Raw genomic sequence first — 15,531 nt, 5'->3', positions numbered from 1 at the left:
ATCTGTCTCGACCCAGTTGGTACCTAGCTCGGTAGGTGCTCCCTCGCTTCGGTTTGGTCTTAAACATTGCTCGATTAGATATTTCCTCTTTTGAGGTCGATCTGCCCATGGCAATTATGGACAACTATGAATTCGTTATTAACACTTTTCCCATCCATACTATACACCTTCATACAACATTTTAATGTTCAACGTTTACCTGTGTGTGACCCTCTCTTTCTACTTCATCCCTGCCTCTCAAAGCCCTAATTCCGAGTACTCCCAAGTTTTGCAAATTTTGCTGTCCACCGTCAACTGGAAAATCCATTCTCCGATTCAGTTTTCATTTTGAAAATTCCGGTGTTCCAGAGATTCCAAGGACAGAAGACGAAGCTACGCTTACGATATGCTTGGTGGATTGTATGGAGACCTCCCTCCGCCTTCTTCGGCGGAGGAAGATAAGCCCAGCAATTCTACCGTCTGGTCGAGTAGCACAAAAATGGCGCCGCCTACCCTACGTAAACCATCTTCCGTCTTCGCGCCGCCGACTGTTCTCAGATCTCAAAGCAAAGTAAAACCAGCCACCTCGACGCACCCGAAGGCTTCGGTGTCAGCGCCGGTGGAGCCATCTCAGCCGATTCTGGCTGAGGCCATTACACAACCGGCATTGGTGGCCGTGACGTCGACAGTTATAGAAGAGTATGATCCAGCAAGGCCGAATGACTACGAGGAATATAGGGTGGAGAAGAAGAGGAAGGCCATGGAGGCTGAGATGAGGAAGGAGCTTGAGAGGCGTAGGCAAGAGGAGGAAGAGAGGGAAAAAAAAGAGCGAGAGGAGCGGGAAAGAGAATATTCCGATTCCAGGTTAAATATTTCAGGGGAGGAAGCTTGGAGAAGGCGTGCGGCGAAGAGTGGGGCAATTCCGAGATCGCCATCACCACCAAGTACCGGAGACGGCTTCAGCATTGGAAAGTCGGAGACTGGTGGGTTGGGAGTTGGGGCTGGTGGGCAGATGACAGCGGCACAAAGAATGATGGCTAAGATGGGTTGGAAAGAGGGGCAAGGGCTCGGGAAGCAGGAACAAGGGATTACCACCCCTCTGATGGCAAAAAAGACGGACTTGCGTGCTGGAGTAATTGTGAACGCTAATGATACGAAATCAGAGAAGAAGGTGAAGAGTGTCAACATCAACGGACTACCCACTCGGGTTCTCATGCTCAGAAACATGGTACGATGTTGTAGACTTCTGACATTTTGTTGATTTGAAATGAATTTGAAATAGCAGAGCTTGTTTCCGGGGAACTGCTCAAATTTCTATTCTAATATTACGAATCTTTAGTTAGATTAGAGCAATCTAGAAAGTTTTACCGTAACTTATTATATTATATCTTCATCCTTTAAGCAGTCTGTAGGATAGTTGCGAACGCCATTATAGCACGCGATTCTTCTCTTAATCTATCGTTAAAATGCATGCACTTTAGAAAAATCTTGGTTAGCCACAACTGGACGAAGGTCCAATTCTTAACTTTTTATTTTTTATTTTTTATTTTTACCTTTAACTGCTTGCCAAATGATATACGCTGACCTATTTGCAATGTTAGACCACTACGGAGAATGGATTCTTATCTAGGCAGTAAGGCTATTATCTGCCAATCACCATTCTTATCAGCCAATATCTCAAAAAAGAAATTTAATATCTGAAAGCTTTCTTTCACTACACTACGATACTTATCATAAGGAATAAGATATGGACTAAACAATCCATCGCTGCATATAGATTTATGCCCGTGTGGGAAATTGTCGAGGGATAAGCAATAGATTTCCGTTTATTAGTCCATGTGAAGATCAATTAAAAAGCAGAGAACTTGCAAAAACTTAATCAAAACTTACCACCTTTACTCATCTGGTACTGTATAGAATAAGGCCTTCATCAATCTTACTTATTTTGCTAGATCATTTTAAGTTTTAAGTTTTAAGTTTATTAGAAAAGAGTTACATATCAGAGATTAGATAGAAATTTCCCTATTCATCATACCCGCGATGTCCCTCATGTTGCTTGGGTCCCCTCCTTATGTAACGACCTTTCATACTACCTGACGCCCTCTACCACATTTATTCTCCCTAGCTCTCTTTCTCGTAGAAATATTCTTAATTGGTGCTCAGGGTTCTTGAGAGAAGGTTTGGAGCACTACAGAGTTTGTGAAAGGTGATGCCCTAAGGGTAGAAATTTGAAAATTTCCTGCGAGTGAAGTATGAGAGAAATGCTTAGTTGTTTTAGCCAGCTGGACTGTGCCACATGGCCCTAGATGATGGAGGCTTGAAATTGGGCATTTTAAGGAAGAGAAGTGAGGTAATAGTACTGAGAGTTCTGGACATATTGTGGAGAAAGTTCTGAGATGCATAATAAGCTGGTTACTAGCACATACGGAAATGAAGAAGGAAAGAATGAAAATAGACAGTTTTCTTGAGCTAGGTAATTTAGTTGTTTTCGAAGCCCTTGTGTGACCACTCTATCAAATTCTGAGCAAAAAAGCTGGGAAGTGAAAAAAGAACCTCTTTCTAAGCTGATATTTGGATAGGAAATTGCTGGCTATATTGCAGCTTTCCTTGGGTTTCATTGGTTCTTTCTGGTTATTTGCCAAACCATGGCTTTCAGCAAGAAGAAATCTAACTGAGAATTGAAGAGGCTAGAGGCCTGGTCGAATTCTAGATGATGTACAACCTTGTGGCGAGGATAAAAGGATTTGGCGAATAAGCCCTAAAGTCAAATTGTTGGTAAAATTACTGGTAAAAGAGCTCATTGGACCACAGTCAGGGAAAAGGCAAAAATCTTTTTGTCAAGCCATTGTTTAGGGCCATTATGAAATTTAAGATTATTAGGAGAAAAACATACGAGTTAAAAAGAAATAGGGATTAGAGTTTGAACTTCTTCGCGTGTTTGTGTGTGTGTGTGTGTGTGTGTGTGGGGGGGGGTTGTGACAGATGTTTACCTGGATGGTTTCCTTCCTACTTGCATATTTTAATGATTAGGGGACAAGCATATATTTTTGTTGGCACTGAGCATTTTGAGCATGAAGGTAAAGAGGTCCTAGGTACTTCTAGAGCATGAGTTGATTTCAAGTTTCCTATAAGAGGTAAGGTACTAGCTTTTCTGGTTTTCTTATGGCCCTTATTCGTGTAACAGTGTTATTCCTTTTAACAACTACAGCTTAAATTCCCTCCTATCCAATTGGAGATTTTTTTTGTAATCCCTTTGGATGGTGTTTTCTCCCTCTTGTACCATTTCATTTAATCAATGAAATTGTTTCCCATTCAAAAAAAAAAAAAAAAAAAAAAAAAAAAAAAAAAAAAAAAAAAAAAAAAAAAAAAAAAAAAAAGAAAGAAAGAAAGAAAGAAGGAAAGAAAGAAATAAGCATCATTTCATGTTTGATCAAAGAGGTTATTTCAACACCTTATGTGAACGTGAGAGACCACTATTTGTAAATAGCATGTAGAATTTCATGACAAACTAATATGGCGGAGCTTGTAAATATAGAAGAAAAACCAATATATATATTTTAGATTATTACTTGGTTTAAGAATCGTCTAATACATGTTTGATCCCTCCCTCACTTTACCCTAGTAACTACTTATATAAATGTGAATCTAGGTTATGTTTTAATGTCATTACTATCATAGTGGGTTAATCTGTTAATCTTTCATTTATGTTTGCGTTGCTTTTGAGTTTGGTATTTTCTTCTGTTTAATTGTAATGGAATGTATGACCATGAGGGTTCGAGGTAGTTGGGAGGAATAACAGTGTGTAAGCTGATGAGTGAGAGAAATGGAGGGAGAGAACAGACCTCTCTTACCTGCACTTGTAATTGATTTATTAGAATAGGAGAAACGAGAAAGACTAGATTAATGTTTCTTTAACTGTTAAGACAAATATTAAATTAAAGAAAGTCAATATTAATTTAGGGAGGGATTCATCATTATGTTAAAAAAAAAGTATCTGACCTGAAGGATTGTTCACTAAGACTCAATTTCAGTTGATAGATCACATCACATGTGAAAATGGCACACTGTATTTATGTATAAAGCCAACAAACAATTTTATCCTCAAGGATATCTAAATGATAAGTTTTGATGATTGAACTTGAAGCATTTTTCATTTTAAAGAAAACCTTACACTTATCTTCAGACGTTAAAAGCATATAATTTGTGGTTTTTCCTGAAGAGAATGATGAGAATGGCTGCCTTGTTTAATTTTAAATGAAGGTGGGTCCTGGTGAGGTGGATGATGAGCTAGAGGAGGAAGTAGGATCAGAGTGTGCGAAGTATGGGACAGTAACACGGGTTCTAATATTTGAGATTACAGAACCCAATTTTCCAGTGGACGAGGCTGTTCGTATTTTTGTGCAGTTTGAAAGATCAGAAGAAACGACGAAGGCTTTGGTTGATCTTGATGGTCGGTACTTTGGTGGAAGGGTAGTTCGAGCTACCTTTTATGATGAGGAAAGGTTCGGTAAGAATGAATTAGCTCCAATGCCCGGTGAAGTCCCTGGATTTACATGAAACCCAAGAATTGAAGAACGCGAGACATGCTCATTCTGCGGTGATGAAGCTATGATCAATTTGGATTGGATTGTGCATTAGCTTTCCTGATGTCAAGAGATTTGCCCACGATGTTGTTGACTGAATGAAAAGCCCAGGAATGGAATTGTTGAACTGATCTTATTAGCTAGTGCAGATTGTTCTAGTCAAATAGTTACAAAGAAGCATATTTACCTGCTCCTGTTAATTGAAAACAAGATTCTAATTTCTGTGGCATTTGGTCAAAAATTGGGTCTCTTTGCAGGCATTATGAGAATCTCTTGTTTATCTTGGGACTGGACTGAAGGAAGTATTATGCACATGGTAAAGAGAAAAACCATCCAAGATAAACCTTTGGCGAGTTCCATTTTTGTTGATTTTCAGATCGTTAAGTAAAATTTTGTAGTGTTCAAGCGTCTGCGTATTAATAAAAGCCTGGCAAGTTTATCTTGTTTGCTTTCTCTTCGCTTCGTTGGTTGTCTTGAACAATAGTTTCAACTAAGGCTAGTTTGATTTGACTGATACAGAGAGACTAACAACTCTATTTGCATGTACAGCACGTTGTGATGAAGATGAGCGTTCTGTTGTGCTGCAGGTGGATTAGCATTGGGCTTTTACAGCAATTTTAGGTAAAGAAATCCATGAGTCATGACTCGTGTGCATGGTTATAAATGAATATTTGATTTCTTTTTTTAAGAAAAGAATCCATCTTTGTAAATTCATTTCGAACTTCGCATATAGTAATATGTGATAAAGGTATAATGAAATAGTCATTTCTATAATTCTAGACATGCAATCTTTTTTCAACACTATAGAGTGCACGATTTTGGGTGCGATTTAGACTTGTGCGAGACAGTTGATGTCTTGTTACCTCTAGGCTTTACCATTTTAGGGCTTTGAAATTGAAAATAAGACATCCTAATTTATTGATCTGAAAAGGAAAAATAAGAATAAGGGAATCATGATAGATGCTAAAATAGATTGGAGTAGTCAAATCTGAATTAAATGGGGGAACTGGAAGGGTTATTTGAAAAGCCCTATGGATTATAGAGTCTGAGGAAGATGATATCTTTAAACCCTAAGAAAATCTGAAAAACAGCAGCAATTCCAGAGAAAGGATCCTCTTTTTGCCCAAATGAATTGCAAACCCTAATCCCACTCTGAGATTCTCTCTCTACCACACTTTTCTATGGGGTTTTGAAACTTTGCACTTTAATGCCTTCTTTTCCTTTGGGGCTGGGGCTGGGGCTGGTGCAGGTAGCGCCATTGTAGGGACAATCGCCCTTGAAAATGGTGTCCATGGAATACAACCAAATTACACCTTTGAAAACCCCCATCTCCTTTTCCAACGCTTTAAACCTCAATATCTATGCATATTTTTAAAGTTCGTGGAGAAAATGAACCTAAATTTGGGACTAAAATTTTAATTTAACCCTTTGTTTTTTTGTTTTTAATTTGCATTGAACAAATCAATAAGCAAACCCAGATACTACCAAAATCAGGAAGAAGAAAAGGCCAAGTTCTACTTCTCGAAAAAGAGAGAGAGAGAGAGGGGGGGGGGGGGNGGGGGGGGGGGGGGGATCAATGGCTTTAAATTAAGACTGCACCAAAAAGATAGGGAAAAGATTTTGTTTACTTAATTTAATACATTAATGTTTTTTTTTTTTTGGCAAACAAACAAAAAAAAAAAACAGCACAGACAGAGACTGGCAGCAGTCTCGAAATTACAGTTCACAGTACCTTCGGCACTCATCCTTTTACCGCCACTCCCTCTTTTCTTTAACTATATCAGTAAAAGAAATAAAAATGATACCAAAATGAGAGGCGGCAAAAATCACTCCATCAGACAAAGGTAAAGAAATGAGTTAGAAAAGGTAAGAAACTATGAAGAGAAAGTAATATGAAAAATTAAAGTGTGATTAGACCTTCCAAAATCCCTTTTTTGTTTGGTTACAGAGAAAATGGAAAGGAAAAACAGGAAAAGCCAAAACAGGTAAGATCCTGGTGTGGGCTGCTGCTCTGTTTCAAAGATGATGATTATATTATAGGATAGGTGGGATGGACTGATTTTACATTCACTCTACCCCTTCTGTCACATATAGTGTGTAGTTATGACTTATGAAATGAAAGAGGGAGCTCTGCTTAGCTCGCCTTGACCTACCTGTCTTTGTGTATCTGAAGCTGAAGCTCAACTCCTTCTGCTCCTCTTCTTCTCCATTTATGAGTTTTCTGTCAAATACTGTTGGGTTTGTTAACCCTTCAACTCCCCATTACTTATTCTTTTACTTACTTTGCTTCAGTGCCTCACTGGTTGCTGCCTCCCCTACCCCTTCTTTTCCTTTGCAACAAATTTCTTACTGTCTCATCTGTTCAAGAGCTTTTGTTGGGTTAAGAATTAGTGCCTTTTAGCTTTAATCTATTGTATTGTCTTCTCATTTAGTCTATCTGCTGCTACAGTATTAAACTTCAATCTAATAAACATGTTTTACACTTTGCATGTGTATAAGTAGTGTGTGCACTATGTAGTGTTCATATTTTTACTTGGGCTTCAGATTTTTTATACATGAACCTTTTGTCAGATTTCTTCTTTGGATAGTCCCCTACTGAATCCTACAAAATGAAGCAGATGTAGCTATAAAGATAAATGTTCCTTAAGCAGAAGATGTAGCCATCATATTAGCATATAATAGAGTTCATGAAATGAACGACTTTAAGACATGGGTGTCTAAGTTTGAAACAAAAGGGTCCAAAGCAAAAAGTCCTGCAGTCAAACCAAAGGCATTATATGTCTAAGTTGAAATTACAAATCCCACTAGAGTCATGTCCTTCGCCATCACACAAAAGACCAGTTTATGAACATGAAAGCCAGACAGTGATTGGAATCATCATCATTTAGAACCTTCCAGGCAACGCCTTGCTCGTAAGAAATAGGACGACCCATACTCGATATGCAAATGCCAGATGGCAGATTTGTGAATCCCTGCAATGGCAAAAAATAATGTTATGTAAGATATTCCTAATCTGTAGGACAGAAGAGACCATGATAAATCAAAACCATGTTTACCTGCTGCATTATTTTGGGGAATTCAGAACAGAGGATCTTCCGACCCGCTTCGTCGAGAATTTTGTCGAGCATTATATCTTGCAGGCCAACAAGAGTGGTTTCAAGCATGTCCAGACCGGCCTGGTTGGCAAAGGTGAACACAGCAGATGCCTGCAATGAAAGTTTCCCAAAACATGTCGTTAGCTTTACAGAGCAGTTCCGTGGCTGTTATGTAGTTGGGTTTTTAGGGTGGAAACATTGATTACGTTGGCTTTGACGGAGCAACACATGATTGCATCTGAGTGGTGCCAGAGCTGCTTCAACATGGCATCCCCAGACTGGGAATCGGCTTGAAGGAGCTCAGCTCCAACATGGATCCTGAAACACAAAACTGTTGTAAGTAGTAGACCCATTTGGGGCAGGGGAGGAGTTCTTCAAACATAGATCAGATTTGATACTTTAAACCATACATATGAAGAATAATAAAGCCGAAGACTCGAGTGGATAATGTATACATGCCTGTAGCTTCGGCAAATCCATCGACCCAAAGTAAGAGCTTCAGGAGAACCAGGAAGGGGTTTTAGTCCAATATTGGAACTCAACTGTGATGGGGCAATGGCCATAGCAACCCTCTGAACAGACCCCACAACGCTACGAACGTATTGTCGAGCCATAGCAGCCACATTTTCCTGTAAGTGATTCTCAAAAGTGAACTGGAAGGCAATAGTCAAGACCGACCGGAGGTTGTAGGTGCTCAAATCAGCTTCACCACCAGAGCGTGCACCGTTGGCACCGACTTCAAGAGTAGAAGCCAAATCCAATGTTCGATTAGCAGTGGGCTCATCCTGCAATATGGGGGAAACATAGCCAAGGAAAGCAAATTAACTTATGCTTTTAAAAAGGGATGTGTGCAATAAATACAGAAACAGACCGTTTTTGGATCCAGGGGTATGACACGAAAACCAGAAGGAAGTAAAGGAGCATCATCGGCAAAAGATTCATCTATAGGCGCAAACACAAGCTGAGCACAAGCTCCAACTGCATTCTCATCAACTCCATTACAGAGCTGCCATGAAGAAGTTGAGAAAACACATCACGACGATAAGATCCAACTTACACATTGTAACAAACTAACCTGCAATAAGTACATATCTCGTCCAGCCAAAGCAACATCTTCAGGGGAGAATGCAAGGCCCTCCAGCCGAACCACCTCCAGAAACTGTACAAAGACGACGCTATATTTATAGTAAAAGGAGAACCTGCAAGAATTTCTCTGATAGGTAGGAATCGTTACCTCTACGTGCTCCACAGTGTGAGCAAGAGGCAAAATAACCTGGTTGCTAGGGAAACCACCCGGCCTTGCGCATGGAACAGCATATGGACTGGCTTTTAAACTTGCGGCGGAGTAGGTATCAACTCCATAATCAGCCCATTCAGATCGATGCTCCCTCAAGAATCGAATAAGCAAAGCAGGAGGCACATTCTGAAGACGAGTAGACAAATTAAGATTGAAACCAAGTACTACCGAGTAGACGAGTAGACACATAAAGTCAACCAAATACACACCTGAAGCAACATTGATGCTTTTGCACACATCACTCCACCAAAAGAGGGATACATAGACGTTTTATACTGTGACCCAGGTAACTTGTTTGCTGATGAGTTTATGACAATTGTCACATCCTCCAAACCATCACTGCTCATAGCTGACCAACCATCATCCACAAACCCATTAACAGCGTCGTTGAAACCCCTAAAGACCATTTAACGATTAGAACTAAATCACTAAGGACTATTTTCTCCATAATAAATAAACCAGTTACGTTCATGCAAACACAACCTGCAGAGTTTCTGACCAAACGTTCGTAATACAGCTGGTTGACGTCCCCCGCTATATTGGATCTCTCCATTAGTCTCTTGTGCAATTTGTCTAATGTGACGCAATGCCTGCAAGACAAATTTGTCTCACACAGTAAGAACAGATATGATTTGCTTGTCAAGAGAACGAAACCTCATGGGACAATTCTTACAGCGATCGTCATTTTCTGAGCAAGGATCTTGGATGACTCGTAAAGCGGTCTAAGAACTTCAGGGACACTCCAAACCTACAGATGAACAGAAGGAAGATGAAAAAAAAAAATGTATAAACAATAAAAAAACATGCTGATTGAATACTTTAGTTGAAAGCTCACATCCAAATCAATGTGGTCAACAATGTGAATAATAGATCCACCACCCTCGCATGCTCGTATTAGATAACCACTAGGAAGCATTTCAGCTCTCACAAAAGTAGATGGCGGAGGCCCTGCTGGACCACCACTTGAAGTAGTTAATGACCTTTCACAGACCTGCAAATTAATCCAAAACAACAGTTGCAATCAGGGCTCACCATATCCAAATGAAAAATTAGTGTTTCAAAGTTATGGTGAATAAATCTACCACTAGACTGCCATCTTCTAAACTTGTTGTATATCTCATGGTCCAGAAGTCACGTGCAGCTGCTAATGTTGTTGGAGCGTAAGTCTAACGACGAAAAACGATGGAATTAGAAATGGTAGAATGAAAAACTAACCATGAAAGTGAGAGGAAGATAAGTATTAGGTAACCTGCATATATATGAGCTCTATTGTTCCCCCATTTCCAGTAGGGATTACACTAAAAACATTAAGACAGCGACAGTCACGATACCATGAAAGGCGATCTTTAAGAATTTCGGCAACCTGCATCAATCAAATTTCAGGTTTATTATGCTCACACAAGAAAGTTGCCACAATCAAACCATCATCTTCCAACAGAAAGTACCTTCATTGGCTCTAGACTAACAAGACCACAGGCTCTCGCTGCTACCCCACTGCAGTTGCGGGAAACAGCAACGATTCCAATAGAATCCGGACCAGGCTGTGGAAATTAGACATTTATTCATTAAGAACGTTGAGTAAACCTTGAACCCCAATCATTCAAAGAGCAGTTACCTTCATCCCAATCATCTGGACCCAGTCGACAGCAGTTCCTGTAGCCTTGGAAAGGAACTCTGCCAGGGTCTCCTCGGCTATTGCAAGAAGACTACAGCACCCAATTCATAAAAGCACTTTAAATATTAGAATGCTGAAGAAAAAAGTAGTGGGATATGCAGCAAGATGATAAACATACTGACCCAGCTGGGTTGTTTGCATCCCTGTTAGAATGCTGAGGATTTGGGTTTTGCTGTTGTTGGGGCTGACCGCTCATGACTACAGACTCACAGCTGTTGTCTGTAGTCGTCCCAGATGTCTGTTCATCAGAAAAGAAGAGCTAAGATTAAGAAATAACAATCATAATAGCACATTTGTTAAAGACAAAGATGAAGATAATAGTTCTAAAAGGGATTACACTATGAAGTTGCTGGCGCATAAATCCATTCTCATACACTAAATGGGACACCTGCTTCTGTAAACGGTCATTCTCCTCCATCAACAACTTGTTCATCGCAGACAACTTTCGGTTTACGCTCTGGAGTCGAGAAGATTCCTTCCTCTGCTTCTCCCGGCATCTAACAGAGAATAATGTTAAAAAGGAACTGTGAAATTGTTTGGCACTGGTGCAGTAAGAAGATTAATTGGAGATGATATGAAGCATTAGATTATCATCTTTCTTCATCCATGACTGATAATTAAGACATCAAAGAAACAATAAAAACAGATGCTTACAATTTAGATATGCCTCAAGAAAAGTGAGACCTTGCTTTTGTAATCCAAATAAGAAATAGAAAACCCTGCTTAAAACCATATAATTCACAGTCCAGCCCCCCTGGAGAGACTGAATCTAAGAGATATCAGTGAGAAAAGTTTAGGCCAGAAAACTTGCGGCTTTGAGACAATATTAGAAGGTTATATAGTTTTAGTTCAAATCCAAACAATTAAAGACAGTAGTCAAGCACTTAAATGAACTTTAACCCCAAAGCACAGAAGTTCTATGGACAAAAGTGGTTAGTTTCAATCAAAAGCATCACTTCCTTACAAACCCATCTCCCATAGCTATTCAACTCCTTGCTCAGATATACCACAAGCTCATACCCCAAAACCAAAACTAATGACAGTATTGCAGATAGCAAAAACAAACAAACAAAAACACTTAGTACATGTTTTCTGAAAGAGAGATTGTCGTTCTGAAAAGAAAAGAAAAGAGAAGCAACAAATAGAATAATACCTGCGGTTTTGAAACCAAACTTTGATCTGTTTGGGCTCAATATTAGAAAGGATTGGACACTCTCTAATGAGCTGCTGCCTTCTAAGAGAACTGGGCTTTGGACATTCTGCATAGACTCTCTCTAATGCCTCAACTTGTTCAGGTGTATACCGTACGTATTTGCTCGTATCCATCTGTTGGTTTGATGAGTCTTTGTGCATTACAAGCGCCATGAACCTTTTGAAACGAACTGGAACAAAGAAAGATTCAAAACCCACCAAAAAAAAGCCTCAAGGACTGAAATTTTTTGACTGAGAAAAAAGGGAAGTTAGCAGCAAATTTGAGGGTCGTCTTGGTCTTCTTCTTGAGCGGTGTTGGTGTTGTTAGTGTTTTTACCGGGCAGGCTCTCTCCTCCAAGAGAGCCTCCTCTCTCCTTCATCAGTTAGTGCTCTGCTTCTTCCTCAAAGCACACAGGTTGAAGAAGAGCATGAACAGAGTCCTCTGCTCTTTATCACACAAAAACACCAATTTCGAGGAAAAAAGAAAATCCAAAACCAAAACCCACAGAAAGAAAAGCAAAAGACGTGGACAGAGAAAGTATTATAAACACAAGAAAACAAATATCCAATGGCAATCCAAGAGCCAGGTGGCTAATTCCTCTTCCCAACTTTCTCTCCCTCTCTCTCTCTCTGGGTTTTTCTGCAACAAATAAAAATTGAAAATCCCACTGAGTGATGTGAAAATTCAAAAGAAAAGAAAAGAAAAAGAAGGATTAATTGAGAGTAGGCAGTGTCAGAGAGAGGCTGAGAGGGGCATTTGTTTTATTTAAAGCCTGTCCCATAAACTCAGAAGGCCAGAGAGCAAGAACGGTTCTTTTGAATAATGGGTTCTGTTCTTCATCTTCATTTCTCAATCTTTAAGAACAAAAAGAAAAAAAAAAAAAAGAACTAATTCTATTGTTATGTATCTGCAAGAGAAGAGGACTTTTATTAGGTGAATATGAAGGAACGGAGAGGGAAAGTGGCCAAAATTATTACCTTTGGCCTTTGGACTTTTGCCAACTTTATCTTTGGCATTATTCACTATCATTTCTGTTTTTGTGCTATTTTCTTAACTGGCTAATCTTTTACATTCAACAATACCTAAAGATTTGGTCTTTTAGATCCATGTTGGTGTTTCTAACTTTAGCATTTTAGGTATACCTCCTCCATTTTTTGTCATACAATTTGTTTCCAATCACTTCACCTTCTTATAGCTGTTTTAGTAAGTTTAGTTTCTATGGGTTTGCAATTACTCGTGTGCATACACTTTGAGACGGTTGTATCTCCGAGAAACTAAAGCTGAATCAGTTGCAACGTTCATAATCTTATCAAAAAGTATGTTAGATCAATCCAGCTCAACTAATTCTACTTTCAAATTCTCTATAAACTTGTCAAACCAACAACCAATTAAATATCTTTAGCTAGCTAAGAGTACTAGGCACGATATCCAAATATATGCGTATGTATGCTCAAAGTCAATCGAAGAAAGTGGTAATAAAGGAAGCAACTTTACAAAGAGCTATGGACACAAGCAGTAAAAAAATGATTTATCTTCTAAATAGAGGGAGAAAGAGGTCCCAATTTCATTAGTGGAATGGTCATGGAACACTATCAATAGTCCTCAATATCAATTATCTATGGAAAACTTAAACGCCCAAGTCTCTCTTTAACTAAAGAACTTGTCTAAGCATGAAAAATGGTTTTAAGATTTGGAAGAATGGATAGGAATCTATTGAAAAAAGGTAAGGGCTATGGGCTATATAGTGTCTTCAAAGCAATTTGGTTTAGGGTTTAGGATTAAATTGATAACTACTTTTAAAATTTACAACACATTAGTGCTATCATTTCTTAGGCAGCACTACTTTTAATGGTAGAAACTCTCCCCTACAAAATATATATATATATTCAACAGGGAGAGAGAAGTTGTTTTAAAAAATGGTGAAAAGAGACATGTTTGCTTTGCAACTATTTAAAATCTCATAAAGAAGACGAAGACGAACATGTATTTAACTAGTTGAGTTATGTTTTGTTGAGAACCTTCACACTCAACTAAACCTCAGTTCCTTCCTTTATTCTTATGGCTGTTATGTCATAATTCTGGTGCTAAGCTTTTAGATGTTTGCAGCCCAAGCTCTGTTTTTCCTTCCAAAAAAAAGAGAAAGAGCATAGCTTTAGGAAAGTTTTAGTCTTATCAAGAGAATCTATCAGAGTGAAGAGAGAATCCAAGTTAAAATCTTTGCTCACTGACCAAAAATAAAGGCTAAGATTTCACACAAAGAAGACAGTGTCCAGAAGAGCCAATTAGAGGCATAACCCTTTTGTTAATTATTGCTTTTATCTTCAATATCCAACCACTCCCCGCATTAAATATTTGTGAGATTAAATATTTGTTAAGTTTATAATGCATCATATTGTTAAAAAGTGTGTTGAAGCTAATGGGTAATGATTGATAGTGTTGTTATGAGAGTTTGGGGCATGCAATAATGTTTTACAATTCCCTTGTGGGACACTTTTTCTTTATTCTAAACTTTGTTTTTAATTTAATCACAATCATATGGTTAATTAACAGCATAAAGCAGCTGGATATCCATAAACAAATGAATAGCCATTGCCCCAACTGTTCATACAAGCCATTTATATGCTAAAACCAAATAGCTTTCCAGAGGAAACTCATGCTTCAATCTTCATTTTGAGGTCAAAATTTCAAAAGATGAGTTTCTTAGAATCTGGGTTGATTTAGTTTTATGTGTTTGATCTTACTTTCATACCCTTTGCTCAAAAGAACAAAAGTAATTGACTTAGAGGTTGACATTTTAGTACAAAGGGTTTTGATATCTGTAAAGCATCCAAGGTTTTGATGTGTTGAAGATAAGTTAGAGTAGTGGGGTTATGATGGGAATTGAGGGAGAGATGAGTCAATGGCTATGCAGACTCTCTCTTGCTGTTTTCTTGTCTCCTTGCCTACATATCATTCATCATCAAACCCCTCCTTTCTCTGTTTCTCTCCATTTTAACTTTAATAACTTTTACTTTTGTTTGGAAGAGATGAGGCCAAACCCACTAAAAAAAAGAAACTAAAAGTTCAAGAGAAGGGTTGTTTTCGTGTCCCCTTTCGCTACTTACTCGTGTTTTTTAGACGAATAACTTGACTCAAGAGGTTAGAAGTTTAAATTTTCGTAGGATGCAAAATTTAAACTTTGTGGTCGACACATTCTGTCATGCACCAAAAGGAGTAGGTCCTTGATTTATATATATGTATATATATATATTGAAGATGAAAACCCCACCATCTTCTTTATCCTAAAATTTGTGCCTTTGCTTGCATTTTACACCTTGCTTTCTCTGTCATGTATGCATGATAAGTGATGGAGAGGAAGAATCCCAACTTTAGGGGAATACTCATGTGAAGCAAAATGCCAAAAACTGTTGTATTTTTGCTATTCATTATGGTTTTGCTATCACATAATACATCCCAATTATGATTTGGAGTAATCATAAAGTTTGAGACTTTTGCATTTAAATATACGTTTTTGAACAGTTCTGGTTTTAAAATCTTCTGAAAAAGGGTTTAGTGGGTGGGCACTAGTGCATGAAATTGCATTTGCCTCCATCCTTAAAGCTCTCATGCATTATAATAACAACCTGATTCATAACAACACTTTACTTTGTTATTATACATAACATGAGATGAGAAGAGAAGGCTGAAGAAGGTATTATTGAACACTCCAA

At 38.5% G+C, this 15,531-nt stretch overlaps 2 protein-coding genes across 2 annotated transcripts; one reads left to right on the top strand and one right to left on the bottom strand.

Moving 5' to 3' along the window:
• Window positions 1–139: 139 nt before the first annotated feature.
• Window positions 140–5,016, top strand: LOC111496883 (DNA-damage-repair/toleration protein DRT111, chloroplastic-like). The gene is made up of 2 exons (XM_023147426.1): window positions 140–1,207; window positions 4,240–5,016. The coding sequence occupies exons 1-2, from the start codon at window positions 386–388 to the stop codon at window positions 4,534–4,536; spliced, it is 1,119 nt and encodes a 372-aa protein (XP_023003194.1). The 5' UTR covers window positions 140–385; the 3' UTR covers window positions 4,537–5,016.
• A 2,186-nt stretch (window positions 5,017–7,202) lies between these two features.
• On the bottom strand, window positions 7,203–12,710 carry LOC111496882 (homeobox-leucine zipper protein ATHB-14). The gene is made up of 18 exons (XM_023147425.1): window positions 11,783–12,710; window positions 10,967–11,126; window positions 10,752–10,867; window positions 10,570–10,660; window positions 10,400–10,495; window positions 10,204–10,317; window positions 10,037–10,120; window positions 9,790–9,945; window positions 9,628–9,702; window positions 9,438–9,544; window positions 9,164–9,350; window positions 8,892–9,080; window positions 8,733–8,816; window positions 8,529–8,663; window positions 8,117–8,442; window positions 7,864–7,975; window positions 7,619–7,768; window positions 7,203–7,534 (listed from the first exon to the last, which is right to left on the bottom strand). The coding sequence occupies exons 1-18, from the start codon at window positions 11,992–11,994 to the stop codon at window positions 7,388–7,390; spliced, it is 2,541 nt and encodes an 846-aa protein (XP_023003193.1). The 5' UTR covers window positions 11,995–12,710; the 3' UTR covers window positions 7,203–7,387.
• Between the last annotated feature and the right edge of the window lie 2,821 nt (window positions 12,711–15,531).

Source organism: Cucurbita maxima, unplaced genomic scaffold (genome assembly GCF_002738345.1).
Source record: "Cucurbita maxima cultivar Rimu unplaced genomic scaffold, Cmax_1.0 Cma_Scf00023, whole genome shotgun sequence".
Taxonomy (NCBI): Eukaryota; Viridiplantae; Streptophyta; class Magnoliopsida; order Cucurbitales; family Cucurbitaceae; genus Cucurbita; species Cucurbita maxima.
This window is presented reverse-complemented; position numbering and strand designations above follow the sequence as displayed.

Coding starts and splice junctions, on each gene's coding strand:
- LOC111496882 (XM_023147425.1), bottom strand. CDS start 11,994: ATGGCGCTTGTAATGCACAAAGACTCATCAAACCAACAGATGGATACG. Junction 9,703..9,789: donor TTGACCACATTGATTTGGAT/GTGAGCTTTCAA, acceptor GTTCATCTGTAG/GTTTGGAGTGTCCCTGAAGT. Junction 8,817..8,891: donor ACACTGTGGAGCACGTAGAG/GTAACGATTCCT, acceptor GTCTTTGTACAG/TTTCTGGAGGTGGTTCGGCT.
- LOC111496883 (XM_023147426.1), top strand. CDS start 386: ATGCTTGGTGGATTGTATGGAGACCTCCCTCCGCCTTCTTCGGCGGAG. Junction 1,208..4,239: donor TTCTCATGCTCAGAAACATG/GTACGATGTTGT, acceptor TTTTAAATGAAG/GTGGGTCCTGGTGAGGTGGA.